Source organism: Tinamus guttatus, unplaced genomic scaffold, assembly GCF_059628265.1.
Source record: "Tinamus guttatus ecotype Peru unplaced genomic scaffold, ASM5962826v1 Tinamus_guttatus_pri_ptg000489l, whole genome shotgun sequence".
NCBI classification, from domain to species: Eukaryota; Metazoa; Chordata; class Aves; order Tinamiformes; family Tinamidae; genus Tinamus; species Tinamus guttatus.
The window spans coordinates 1180001-1193598 of NW_028289023.1; the positions used below are offsets into that span (position 1 = coordinate 1180001).

At 43.4% G+C, this 13598-nt stretch overlaps 1 protein-coding gene across 1 annotated transcript in view; it reads left to right on the forward strand.

Moving 5' to 3' along the window:
- Positions 1-11014, forward strand: part of FAM185A (family with sequence similarity 185 member A) — a 36575-nt gene extending 25561 nt beyond the window's left edge. Inside the window, exons 6-8 of the mRNA XM_088533251.1 lie at positions 1117-1212; positions 2798-2932; positions 10762-11014. Of these exons, the coding sequence (XP_088389377.1) occupies positions 1117-1212; positions 2798-2932; positions 10762-10877 (347 nt within the window). The 3' untranslated portion in view covers positions 10878-11014. The remainder of the gene's footprint in view (positions 1-1116; positions 1213-2797; positions 2933-10761) is intronic.
- Positions 11015-13598: the final 2584 nt, after the last annotated feature.

Sequence of the window (13598 nt, forward strand, 5' to 3'; positions counted from 1 at the left end):
CATCTGCAGGAGGCAGCTCTTTGTGATGAAGAATCTCATGAGAGCTGCTTTCGGATTTGAAGGCTGGTGGTAAAGAATCATTAAATGAGGAAATAATCATTAAATAATCTTTGGTCTCAGTAAAGTACTATCAGCTGGTTATCCTGTGTAGACTCCTAGCAGTTGTTTTTCCTGGAAGGAGTTGCTGTCCTTTTGGGAGCCTCAGTTTTGTCATAGTGCAGATAAAGGAGCTCACAGCATGTTTTGTTTAGAACAGAAAAGCTGGGGGCCGGAAATCTCCTGTGTCTGTTGCAAGCCAATCTGTCAGGCTTCAAAATCTGTCATTTTGGAACTTAACTGAAGATATGTTTATAACAATTATCAATACAATATCACAAAATCCCAGAATGGTTGAGGTTGGAAGGGACCTCTAGAGCTCATCTAGTCTAACCCCCCTGCTCAGGCAGGGACACAATATCTTCATTATGACTTAGCCAAGCAAAGCTCTTTTTCCAGATCTTTCATTTCAATTAATGAAGATTTCTTTTTTCTTTTAATTCCAGTTTGGAGCAGAAGTGTTTTAACACAGAATTTGTTGAGATGGGAAAACCCATCACAGTTCTACATTTTATCATTATTCTCTTGCTAGTCAACAGATGCGATCCGCTGACTGAGCAGTGACTGGCTGCTTTCCTCCTCGGCATTACTCTGTACTCCTAAGGAATCAGTTTGAGCTGTGGGATAATAACCCACATTTTTCCTTCATGATTTGTGTTACGTACTCTGACCTTCCACATCTGTGCTTGAGATCTTGGATGAGAAAAGCTCCAGTTCAGTTTAACACAAAAACTATATGGAAAGCTTTAAGGGAATAAATGCTAGACATCCTGGTCATGATTAATCTAGTGTATTCTCCGATGAGTACTTTCGCTTTGCAAAACTGGCAAGATTCAGTCAGGTTTGATTTTGTTGTTTTAGCCAGCTTGGAGAGTTTGTCTGTGTTTCTCTGCACATCCAGAAACTAAGAAAAAGAATAAAGAACAATTATAGTAAGTATTTATTTAAAACAAGAAATGAGATACAGTCCTTTAACTTTTTTTTTTCGCTCTTTCTCTCTCTCTCTTTTTTTTTTTTCAGATTCCTCTGATGGAAGTCTAAAAGCTTCTACAGACCATGGGTCAATAGATGTCTATGTCAGTCAATTGAGAAAAGTGGATCTGAAATCCCAGAAAGGTTAGCAGACTGGAACAGATGGGGGGTTTTTGGTGTGTATGACAAGCTATGATCTGAAATAAAGGGTGTGAGTTGCTTGTCTGTCTGGGAAAAAATGTATTTTTAGTGATTGTTTGTTATCTACATTCTCACATTCTCATTGTTGGAAAATGTATAAATCCTACAATACAATGTTTCTCTCTGTAGAGAGAAAAAGGATATATAAAATAGTTCCACAGATATTTTTAAATACTTTTACTAGTAAATAGTAGTAAGTACTAGTAAAATGGAACGTTTTTAATGAAAAATAATTAATTATATTTTCAAAACATTGCCTGACATCTGCTCTGGCAGCAGAGTTTAGTAAAGGCAAAGTTGATGGAGTTCTGTTTCCATTTATCCTGTAAATTCAGAGTAAGTGCTGACAACTGCTGAGCAGAAAATGTCCCATTTGTGATAAATCAGCTACACGTGTGTTGCTTTTTATGAGTCACATCATGGAACTATTCTCCAAGGATTATCCAAAAATGAAGCCCTTTCCCCTTCCTTATGCTAAAGCTTTTGTGCATCCAGCAAAATTTAGACAGAGATACTGGCAGTTGCTTGTTCTTCAGGGCTGTTACAAGCAAGTGATTCTGCAGAATTTAATTTTCATGGCTGGGGTTGCTTTCTGACTGCTACTTAAACATTTTAGTATCAGTTTTCTCTTCATACTCTGATTGGATTTATTGGGCATATTTAAATAAACTTTTAAATGTTTTTCTAAAGTGAGTCAAACTGGAGACCTTATATACAACAAGCATATTCTGAGTTCTGCTATTTTTAGTTTTAATGTGCGAGACAACTTCCAAACATAGTGACTAATTCCAAATACAGTTAATGTTGGCAGATTCAGAGCCCAGCAGTTGCCTTCAATCTGTGGCGTAAAGGATTCATATTCAGGAGACGCAGAAGTCAGAATTTCCATTTTTGATCTCAAAAGTAGAGTTATACAGAGCACCAAAGTTGCGATTTTGTTGGTAGATGGCATTTGATAGTGATAGAGTTGTCACCTTTGAGTTTGCATCTTTTCAATCCAGTGAAGAGCCAGTGCTGTGCAGTAAAGCACAGACAGCTGCTAATACCAAAAAGTAGCATCTGATCATTCCAATAGAACGTGCATACGGAATATTTAAGTTCCAACAGAACTTACATGCAACTTATACAACATGCCATGCAGTAGCTGGTCCAGTCCCTTTGCCTTGCTCAGGAATGTAGATATATATGTCCAGGAGCATAAACATTCTTCATCTGATGTATTTTCTTCCTATCTCAAAGTTCCCTGGATCATCCTTGTAATGAGCTCCTCTAGTGAGAGCTGCGCTCGCCATATACAACAGTGTTAATTTCCATGTCCCCTAGGAAATACTGTGGCACCATTTTATGCATGTTATGAGTGTTATTCTGCTTATGATAAATGAAATTATCCTTGCTTATTCTTTCAGAAGCAGAAAGAAAGATCACTGTGTCTGAAGACTCTTGAAGACTTGCTTCAAGTTAGCTAAATTGTTGCCTGTTTAATGCTTTGATCTGGATGCTAATCAACTCTCATTTAAATTTGTACCAGGTTCTATTAAAGTCAAGGTGCCTGCCTCTCTCAAAGCTCATTTACAACTGTCCGGGAGAAAAGTGGATGTGAGCTCAGAGATCCATTTAGAAGAACCTCAGAGTGCCTCTAAAGATGATCACGTAACTATAAGTGGTAAGACTTACTAATTTTGGCTCTCAGTAAATGTCTGCCTGGCATTAGCCCAAGGTAGCTCCATTTTCTTACCATTTTATTGCTCTTGGCCTCTTGCTGTTTCATCTGTTTCAGTGTCAGATGTTTGCTTGTGCCAGCGAGCTCCCCACGTTACTGGATGGTTTTCGTTTTGTTTGGTAAATGATTTGTGAGTATGAGTGACTGTTTCCCTAGCAAAAATCATAGAGCCAAGTTCATCCTCATCATAACTCCAGTGAATCTGGGAGTACAATAAACCGGGGTGTGAATTTGACCTGTGGCTTTATACATGGCTTAAAACATCTTAGAGTTTACTGTTGGCTTAGACAGTCTATGTCTGTTAAAATCTACCGAGAAGTTTTCTTGATGTGTGTCAAAAACAGAAAAAAGTTGTGTGTGGCACAACTTTAAATGTTGCAAATGTTAAACAGTGCAAGATAGGCTGAGAAATGGCGGGTGGGAGATGGCCAGGAAAGCACAGACGCAGCTGGAATGCAGAGGAATAGAGGGGACATGGAAGGACCTCTTGTAATTCCTGGAAACCTTCCCCTAGCAGTTGTAAAGCTGAACTTGGCAATCCCCAAGTCCCGCTTTTCCCTGCTTTAGAATAAACTTGTACCATTCATTGTCAGGGTGTACATTTCCCTCTTCTCTGGGCTGCTCCATCCAGCAGCTAGGTCCTTTGCTGTTACCACTCACTCGAACTGCATTAGAGGCAAAGCTAGTGGAAGGGCCAGAGGCTCCAGCTTTCCCTGGGACATGTGGTGTCAGTATGACCTGATGTGGTAATAGACTGAATGAGGCTTTAGGTTTTCCTTTTTTTTTTTTTTTTAACCTAAGAAAATACCTATTTATCTTTCTCCTACATAAAAAATATACTCCCAAAGTCCTCAAAGTTTGGGAGTGTGAGAAGCATACCAGTGTAAGCATGTCGTGGAGCCTGTGTACAACAGTCTTGAAACGCAGAGACTTCTCTCCCTGCCTTGATATGTAACTAGTGCTTCAATTTACTACCGGTGATTAAGGGCAACTCTCAAAAAGCTGCGTTTAAAACTTCTCGGGCTGGTAAGAAGGGAAGGCCCCCAGATGGGAGCAAAGCCCCACGCAGTGTGTCCCTGCAGTGGGAGAGCAGCACCTTCCTCCTGCCTGGCACCTCTGCCTGCTCAGTCCTCTTGTTGCCTTCAAGATAAGGGCAATGTTTCAGATACGCTCAGCTGAGTTGCTTCTCTGCTTTCCTGATCCACTCAGTGTTTATGTAAGAGTCAGGGCTGAAATAGAAGCAAATTCCAACCCACCATTCTGCTTCCAAATGATTTTGGCTGTTTAGACCAGGACTAGTTAACCCTCAAATATCCCAAAGCCACCGAAGTCCATGAGAGTTACAGTCAGACAGCAGCCTTTGGCCGCTGTTTATCAGTTGCTTAAAGAAGTTACAGCTTTTGTCAAAACTAAATATAGCTCTAAATTTATCTGGATACAAATGAATGAAAAATAGACTCTGGAAAGTATTTGCTGCAAGATACAATTAAACTAACCTGAAGTGATATATCCTCATCCATCTTTACAGCAGGCATTCAACTTCACTGATTACTAGGCTCCCTCATGTAACCAGTCATTTATGGCATTTCCATCACTCTTGTCCTTTTATTTGCTAGTCAATAAGAAGCTACAAACCTGAAAGGAGATGAAATAGGTGGCTGTGAATGTGCTTTGCTACTTTCTTATCCTTTTGAAAGCAGTGCCTGCCCTTCCTTGGCCAAGGCAGTGTCATCCTCTGATGCTTCCTGCTGCCTTCTCCTGACATTATCCCTGGGGACAGGGTATCCTGCCCACTGGCCAAGCAGTTGTACCACTCATTCTGGATGATCTCTTCTTCATAGAGTTAATATTTAAGTACTTTCTTGTATAAATTGATTCTGAAATTATTTTTAATCCTTTAATACCATTTATCTATCACCAAAGCGTTTTTTTTAGATTATTTTTAGGTACAGAATCTATAGCTGTGCTTATGCTGCAGCTAAAGAAATGCAAAAGGGGGAGAGGGAAGGGTATTTTGCAAAGTGGAAAATAACTGTATCATAAACAGATGATAATTTAGATTTTTGTGATTCTGAGGTCAAAGATTTGTTTAAAAATAGGCAGCTTTTCAGAAGCTGGCAAGTTCCCCTGCAGATAATGCAGGAACTGGCTGTGTTCAGGCTGCTTCCAGGCTGTTCCTTGCCTCTGGGAGGACACTGTGAGACAGTCCGGTTCTCCAGCGAGAAGATGGGGTGGAATTTTATGATTTGGGTAAATCTACACCTAGTCTCTCCTGCTTCTTGTCACTATTGTAGCAGTTACAGCTTATGCCATCACCTTGCTTCAAGGTTCCCACCTCCATGTGATGGAAGAAGAGAGCCAGCTGTGAACCCGCAGCCATGGTGGGATTCTGTGAGGCAGCCAAGAGACAGAGCTGGATTTAGGCAGAGCAAGAAAATGAGAATGTGGACTGACTGCTTCAGAGGCAGAGCAGTGAGAGTATTAAAAAAAAAAAATAGTGTTTTGCTCCTTTGAGGAGAGGGAGGGACTTCCTTCACTCACCAAGGCCAGGAGGGAAGGAGCGGCTGCCGGGCTTGCACCACTTGGAGTAGTTTGGAAGGAGGAGGCATCTGTTCCCACTGATACCAGGAGACACTTTGGAAAGTCTTATGTTTGATATAAGGGGAGTTTATAAAGGCAGATGTTCATGCTAAGCACTGCTTGTGCTCCCCATGAAAGCATTTGTTGGGCTGGAGAGTGCTCAGGAGACTCCCCAACTCGCCACTGGCAGTCATGGCAAGCGTTGAAGAGTCCTGCCCGCTGACGAGTGCAGGCATGAGGGATCTGCTGGTCAGAAGGCTCTGGAGCCTCACCCTGCTCCTTGCTGTGTGTCCCCGTTCCTCAGAGTCTGCCTGGGTTCCTAAATCCGCTGGTTTAAGAGGCTCGTGGAGATTAGCAGCCCCCTCTGGGGCTTATATGCTGGTGGGTAGGGTAGGAGGCAGGCACTTGTCAGTTAGTTTAGCAGAAAAGCTTAGCTAACTATCCAGCCAAGGAGGCTGCAAGCTTGCTGAGGGGCAGGATTAAAATTTTATCTAGATCTCTGTGCTTTTTCAGGCCATTTGTGCAGTAAGTCCTTCACTAAGTACTAAGGTAGGAATAATTAGCTGTACAGTCTCTACGGGAGGAATATTTGAAAAACATCAGTTAAACAGGAAACAATCTTAGATACTTGCAAAAACAAAATAAACATCATAGTGTGTGTTAACAGAAAGTGGTGTTTGTAACCAGTTGGCTTTACTTGGCATGAGCTTGATGGTTGTCTCCATTTTTGCCTTCTGCACTTCATAAAGGATGTTGACAACCGCAGAGACTCCAGAGAAGAATATGCAGTTAGAGGCCTAAATAATGTCATTTGTGAGGAAAGACATAAAAAAAGGCTTTAAAGAAGACTGAGGGGGAAGACACTTTTCAGGTCTGTAAGGAGTAGTGGGACTAGAAATTACGATTTGACTTTACAGCCAATAAAATTTAGCTGCACAGTAAAATAAACTTTCTGATAGTGGAGAAGCTGTCGAATCGACAGTCGTGCGGATTTGAAGAACAAGCTGGACGAGCCCTTCAAGGGAGACACAGTGCATCCTCAGCAGCTTGCTTCCAGGCCTGGCCTTCCTTGTCCTAAGTTGATGTGACCATCTGCTCCCACCTGCTCCGAAGGAAGCTTTGAAGGATGTGGGTGGATGCATGTGGGAAGTAAATAACTGTGGGCAGACTTCCCCCCACTTGCATTGCCAAGTGATGTGTCAGCCACTGTAAGTTCACTGGAAAAAGTCTCGCAATCGTGTAGAGACTTTCTTTGGATCCTCGTAGCTCGTGGTGGCAATTTCCAAATCAGTCAGCCTGGGATGTAATCAGGTTTTTACACCATGGAAATCTCCTGGCTCTGAGCAGGGCCAAGGACTGATCTGGCTCCAGATCTTTCTCTAGGCTCCGGTCCCGGGTTCCTGTCCAGCAGGGCCCTCTGCCCGGGTGCCGTCGCGTTGCTCCGTGCCCCGGGGCTTGCAGCCTCGGCATCGCTTGTGGCTCCTGGGGTTTCAGTGGCCCAGGGCCCCGGTGGGCACTGCCCTTCCCGAGCGGCAGCGTCTCTGCTGCTGCTTCCTCGAGCGGGCAAAGCGGCCTCCTCCTGCTTGGAAAGTGCACACTCGGGGGAGTGCTTGTCTTCTCTCAAGCCAGGAGATGTATTTGCTACATATTTTATCCAGGATTACAACATTTACAACACTTCAGAGGATTTTTGACTTTTATCACTAATCCCCACCCTGTACAGCACTAGAGCTTTACTAAACTGTGTCTGAACAGTCCCTCTCAGAGCCTGTGGTGACCATGCACACAGGCAGCATCTTCCTGCACATCAGTTCACACTTTCCAGCCTGGGCATGAAGAGGAATCTCTCTCTTTCTCTAACCCCCCCCTTTTTTTTTTTTTTTTCTGTGAAAATTCCCAACTGTTGCCTCCTGATACAGGGGTATCAGAGCTCTTTAGACAACCTTCTTCCTCACATCCTTTAGGAAAGACCAAATTTACCTAAATACTCGGTGTTTCTGAGCAGACAGGCGTTGCGTTAGCTCTGCCTTCTCAGATTCCGCCATGAATTTTGTTGGTCTTTTTGCTCCAGTTCCTGGGTAGGTTGTGATGAGAGATGCCCTCCTGCTTAGCAGGATACACTCACTCAAGCATGCACAGAAATAATAAAGGTTTTGGGTGTGAGTGTGTGTGATTGCCTGAGCCTTGTGCGCCACGACAAGGCATTTGGGATCCATTTACTGCTTTTGCTATCTGCAGTTTCGTATTTATTTTCTATGCTTCTACCTGCACAGAGCTCGAGTCAAACCCAACCGTGGATGACACGAGTCCAGCAACTGGTCTTTAAAAGGGAGATAACTGGGGGAGTTTTGCATCATGGCAGTGCTCTGAAACTTGCTTTTCTCCGGAAATGTAGCAGCTGTCAGAGCGTAGCACTGTGCAGCTGGCTCCTCTGTTGTGCTTGGAATTGCAGCCCCGTGCGCTGTTGTGACCGTGATTATTTTCTGTCCTCTTCAAAAATTTCCTTCTTTCCTAGAAGCAATCGGTACTGAATCTTTGCCACCAGAAGTGAGTGGGAAGAACTTTATTTTATAATTTCAGAGTGTCCCTCTGAAGACCGTCCCTCTGTGAAGCCTTGATCCTTAAGATCCTTGATCTTTAAAACCAAAAACTCCAGGTTGTATCTGGAAAAGATTACATTCCTTTGAGTCCAATAGCAAGTTCATCCAACTTCTTAAAAACACATTAGATGAGATGCTATCCTGCAGATTTTTATTGGTTTCAGCCTGCATTTAGCTCAAGCTGCTCAGTCCCTTGGAGCCATGCCCCAGTCTGAGCAGTACTAATGCAGAACCCTACATTTGAGCAGGTGAGAGTATAAAATGAGCATTACAGCATTTCTGCAACTAGCAATTATACAGGCTTTGAAACGGGAGAATCTGAGGTTTGAAGATTGATTACAAGTGTTAACTCCCTAGTTTTGTCCACATTTTCTCCTGAAATGTTGTTGAAATGTTGTTCTCTTGGGATTCAGAACTTGTCCCTCCATGCACTAAGGATTTTTTGTGGATTTTTTTTCTTAAGTTTGGAGTAATTTAGTGGACATTTTGCATTTAAAATAAGCACACTTTAATATGTTTTATTATTTGAAAGTAGAATTCTTTTAAACTTCTCCAGTCTCCAGGAAGGCAAACAAATAAATGACCAATGCTGAACTGTGTGAAGTTTTCCAAAGGTATTTTCTGCCTGTTAGGCATTCACAGAAAATAGCTTTTTCTTTGCTGTTAAATTGGAAATGTGGCCATACTGTGGCTATACTGAGCTCGTAGCTGTTGTCTTGACTGCTGGGGTTTGAAATGAAATCCTTTCTTTTCCTGTCAGCAATCCAGGAGTCTGCTGGCTTGGGAGATGTGATCATGCTAGCAAACTCATCCTCAGAGTCCACTTAGGACCTCTTGGTATTCCCCGTGTAGGGAGTTGTTATAGTTAAAACCTGATCAACAGCTTCCCAACTAACTCTTGTTGCTTGATTGCAGCCTAATGCACCAAACCATTTAATTATCTTAAGTTGGATTTGGACCTGCTACTGGCAACAGGTCTGGGCATCTTAAAGGAGTGTCAAGATCTGCAGCCCTGGGGTGGGAACTCAACGCTGACTCTGCCGTGGGGAGCTGCAGTTTTGCTTCGCTTCGCAGGCAGAGCTCCAAAGGCAGCGTACGGAGCAAAGCCCTTTCCCCAGTGCCCGTAGGAAGTGCCCAAGGAGAAGCAGAGCCGAGGCAGGAACGCAGCTCTTAGCAGCCCCTCTGACGAGCCTGGGTGTTTCTGTCAAGCTGCGCCCCTTGTCGTCCCTGCTCTGTTAAGGGGCCAGCTGAAATGATTTTCCTTTGCATTTCATGTCAGTTCATTCTTCTGACACCTGGCGGTATTTCCTGTTTAAAATTCAGCCTGATCTTGTGTTTTAAGAGCTATTGCTGCCTGAAACGCAGATTTTGCTTTCATTCCTGTTTCTCTCACATGGTGCTATTGCGAATCAGTTGTTCAGAAAAGTCTTTCTGGGAATTTGAGTTTCGGCAGTAACAGGTTTCATACATACCACATTTTTCCAGCTTAAAATAAGCCTATGAAGATGGCCATTAAGTGAACGACTGGATTCAGAGTGGAAATGTGGGTTTTACAAAACTTCTTGTCACTGCTGCTGGTAGGAAGATTAAATGTGTAGGGTAGTTGCTCATGGCAAAGGAGTCCCAGCGAGGAGAGCAGAAGTTGTCTGGGGCATCTGTGAGGAGGTCCTGGAAGGCATTTTGAGGGCTGATACCAGAGGACGCTCAGGAACCTCGTCACTCAGCAGGAGAGCTGAACCGTGCTGGGCTCCTCTGGAAACCCTGCACTTGAAGCAGCATCTTGGCTTGCTCTCGATGTGGTTTGGCCCGGGATCTGAACCGAATCCCACCCAGCAGTCCCAAGGAGCCGGAAGGAGAGGCCGGCGCGGAGGCTGCGACGCGGGTTGTGCTCAGCCTGGCTCCGAGCTCAGCGCCTGTCCCGCTGCACAAGCACTGCGGGATCAGCGGGAGGTGGTTTGGAAAGGGAACCCCCAGTGAAGGGCCCCTCTGCATCCAGGCGCTCACTGGGCACTCACCCCATCCCCGTTTGACTCCCAATTTGGTCGTAAATTTTCTGTGTAAACTTCAAAGGTCCCTTAGTCTCCCTAAGCCTCAATTTCTTAACTGAAAATGAGAAAAAAAAGTGAATTTTCTCCTTTGTCTGTAACATAGTGCACTTTTCATAGCACGGTGCTGCATTCGTAGCTAATGTCACCCGTGGAGGTGACAGGGACCTTTCCATTTCGTTAAGCCTTTGGCACAGGAAAACAGGAGCAGCAACATGTCCAGCCATCCTCTACCTCAGACCTTGTCCATGTTTGCCCCCGAGATGATCATTTCTCAGGTTACGTAGCCAGATCAGTGGTTGTGTTTGTGTATTGTCTAGGCCATAATAAAAACCTATGGTATTATATAATTAGAAGAAATGCAGTGCTCCAAATCTATTGCGATAACATAGCGTGGGGAAGGATGAACGCAAAGAAGAAGCTGTTAAAAACTGCGTAAATTCTAGCAGAGTTTCGCAGTGTATTTTGAGGGGGCCTGCAAAAAAGAGTCAGCTGATGTGAAGAGGTTTTTGTGTGTTAAACTGGACTGAACGGAGCTCTCTTGCAGGTCGCATGAATCAGGGGGATGAAGCAGACAAATGGATTAAGGCTGACGCACAGAATGGGAAAGTGTCTCTTAAAAGTCAGAGCTGGATCCAGTCCATCAAGCTGAAGGATACTTAAAGGTGAAATGAGGCCAGAGATCAAATGAAGGAATCGCAAAGCAACACTTTTGTAATGTTATGGAACTTAGAGACCTATTTTTATCATATGGTAAAAACAATTTTGAAAATGAGGGCTTTTTAACCCAACACTTCCCAGTGGCCATGGCTGGTGCTTAGCAGGTGTGCGGGACTGGTTCACTCTTCACAGCCTTTAGGAACTGCCTTTAGGATCTTTCATATTCGGAATTTGTGTAACTTGACCCACTTACCAAGCCAGTCTGGTAACTTTCAAACAAAGTTCAGAGTTGCTGTGAAAAGAAGTTTCAACACCGTATTTAAAAACACAAAAGTTTCCTTGGAAGGTAACGTGCTCTGCCTGCTCTTGAGTAGTAATGAAATGTTTCAGTACTGCATGAGTTTTATTGATTTATGCGAAATGCTGAGAATTTTCTTCAACCAAATTATTAACCATGGTTAGGATGAAACCACTTCAGGAACTGTAATTCTTACTTGGTCATTTGGTTTGGTATTTGACCCTTATGTATGGGTACTGTATGTGCAAAACTACATACGTGAAAGTTATAGAACTTTCTCCATGTCGTCATGGGCCTCGTATTCATGGATAACAACAAGGAGTCTCTGTGGGTCACTGCTTGTCTCCTGAGGAGAGCGTTTAACATAAACCCTCAGGCTGCGCTCAGGGGGGATCGTCCCACCAACGGGTCCTTCCAGCGCACGAAGCTTCCCCTGCAGGGGAGGTGGTCCCAGGATGGAAGGACTGAGCTAATGAGCGGGATCCCCAGTCTGTGTTTGCTGCCTTCCAGGGACACCCGGCCAGCCCGGCGGGGCAGGACACGGAGCCCTGCAAGGCAGGAGAGGGAGCAGGAAGGTGAGGAAGGGCTGGGTGCCCTGGCTGCAGGCGTCGGGGTTACTGTAATGTAAACATGCAGTGAAGTAAATTGAGCTTTTAAAACCTCTTCCATTTACGTGGAATTATTTATTATGTCCCTTATAATACAAGTACTGAAATCTGCGTTTTAAATCTGAAATGTAATAAATGCTGCCAGCTGAGTAGATGGAGAGAAACAAAGAAGAGCTCAGGTTTTAAATAGCATGAATGTTTGTATATACTGTGGGTCATAATAGTACCTATAAATGGCCTCCTCCTTCCCCATGGAAAGTTTTACCGCTCCTTGCTAATGCACTCCAGTACTTAAGGGCAACATTTGTACTTCAATTCAAACTGGTTAAAGACTATATTCTGTTCCCCACTGCATGTGCTCCTTGGATGGGATTGGCACTGATGTATATGGCAAATTGTATCTATTTTTATATAAGCGCATACACTAATATATAAAGCATTACAAAAATCAATATGATATTACTAGTTATTGCTAATTGTTATTGTATTACCGTTGAAAGATGCAAAATTAATAAATGTGTAAAAGTTTTTAATTTCCTGATTTGTTTTTCAAAGTGATACTTTCTGTGCACTGCTGCAGACATAAAGTGCAAGAAGCATTTCTGAATTAACACTGCCTTTGAAAATAAAAGCAGTGCTGTTTGTTAGGTGTTTCACAGAACTGAGTCCTTGCCCTGATGTCTCCTGAATGCAAAGCCCATCAGCTGCAGGTGAGTCTGGTGGGCTGCAGTTTAGGGGAGAACATACAGAAAACAGTCTTGCGCTGTCTCATGTAAGCAAACTGATACATTCCTGTTCTGAAACTAGTTACAATTAAATATTAGGATTGCATTCTATTTGTTTACAGATGTTTAAGCAATAAGAAAATTTGTGCTACCATTAAAGCAACGGTGATGAAAATGATTCTGTGGTAGTAGATGTTGAGGCCAGCTTAGAGCATGACTGTAAAGGTCAGTAATGAGCTGAAGAAAGACAAATCTCTGGGAGTTTCCACAGAGACATATGAGTAAGGTCTTGTTCTGCTATAATACGGTAAAACTTTCTATATTTTTCTTTATACAAGGAAAGACAAGTGAGTTATCAGTAAGTAGAATCTGGGCAGTAAATCCTTGGTGTGCTGCTTCTCTTTCTGCAATTGATGAGAAGATGATCTAGCATCAGGGGCAAAATCATCTTTTAACTCTTTTATCGTCTAAGACCTTTACCGTTTATTCTCTGTGTCAGCTGCCATCTAGTCCACAGTTCAGACCTGAACACGTGAACTCCAGCTGTCTCCAAGAGTTGAATCCTGAGCCTGGTGAGGCTTTATGTGAGCCAGTGCTGTGGATGTGCAAGTGACTGCTTAAAAACAGAGAACCCTGCTTGGATGCGCATCTACAGCTGTGCGTTACACGTGGTAGGTAAAGGTTTGAGCACTGTTCTTGGCGACGCACAGTCGTGTGAAGTGTTTATGTCCTAGAAAAGATGTCTTCCTCATCAGAAATGAGAATCCCAACCACGCTACGTGTATTTATTGTTCCCTCTGCATGAGCTTACTGGTGTAACTTGCAGTTCCTGAGCGCTGCAAACAGCCAGAGTTGACATCCGAAAGGCAGCGCTGACGCTGCAGCCCGGCCGTCCTGCTGCGAGGCACAAGTGCTCCTGCTGCACATTCACCACAGCCTCACTCATTCTGCAAGAAAACTGACTTTTATTAAGGGGTTATTACTTTTAAGAAAAACATTACAGTGTTCTTTTCATGTTCTGTTGAAAAATAAGCGGCACTGTAGAAGATGGTGTATGATCTGTAGATTTTTCTTTTTTGAAGGCTTTGTTTGT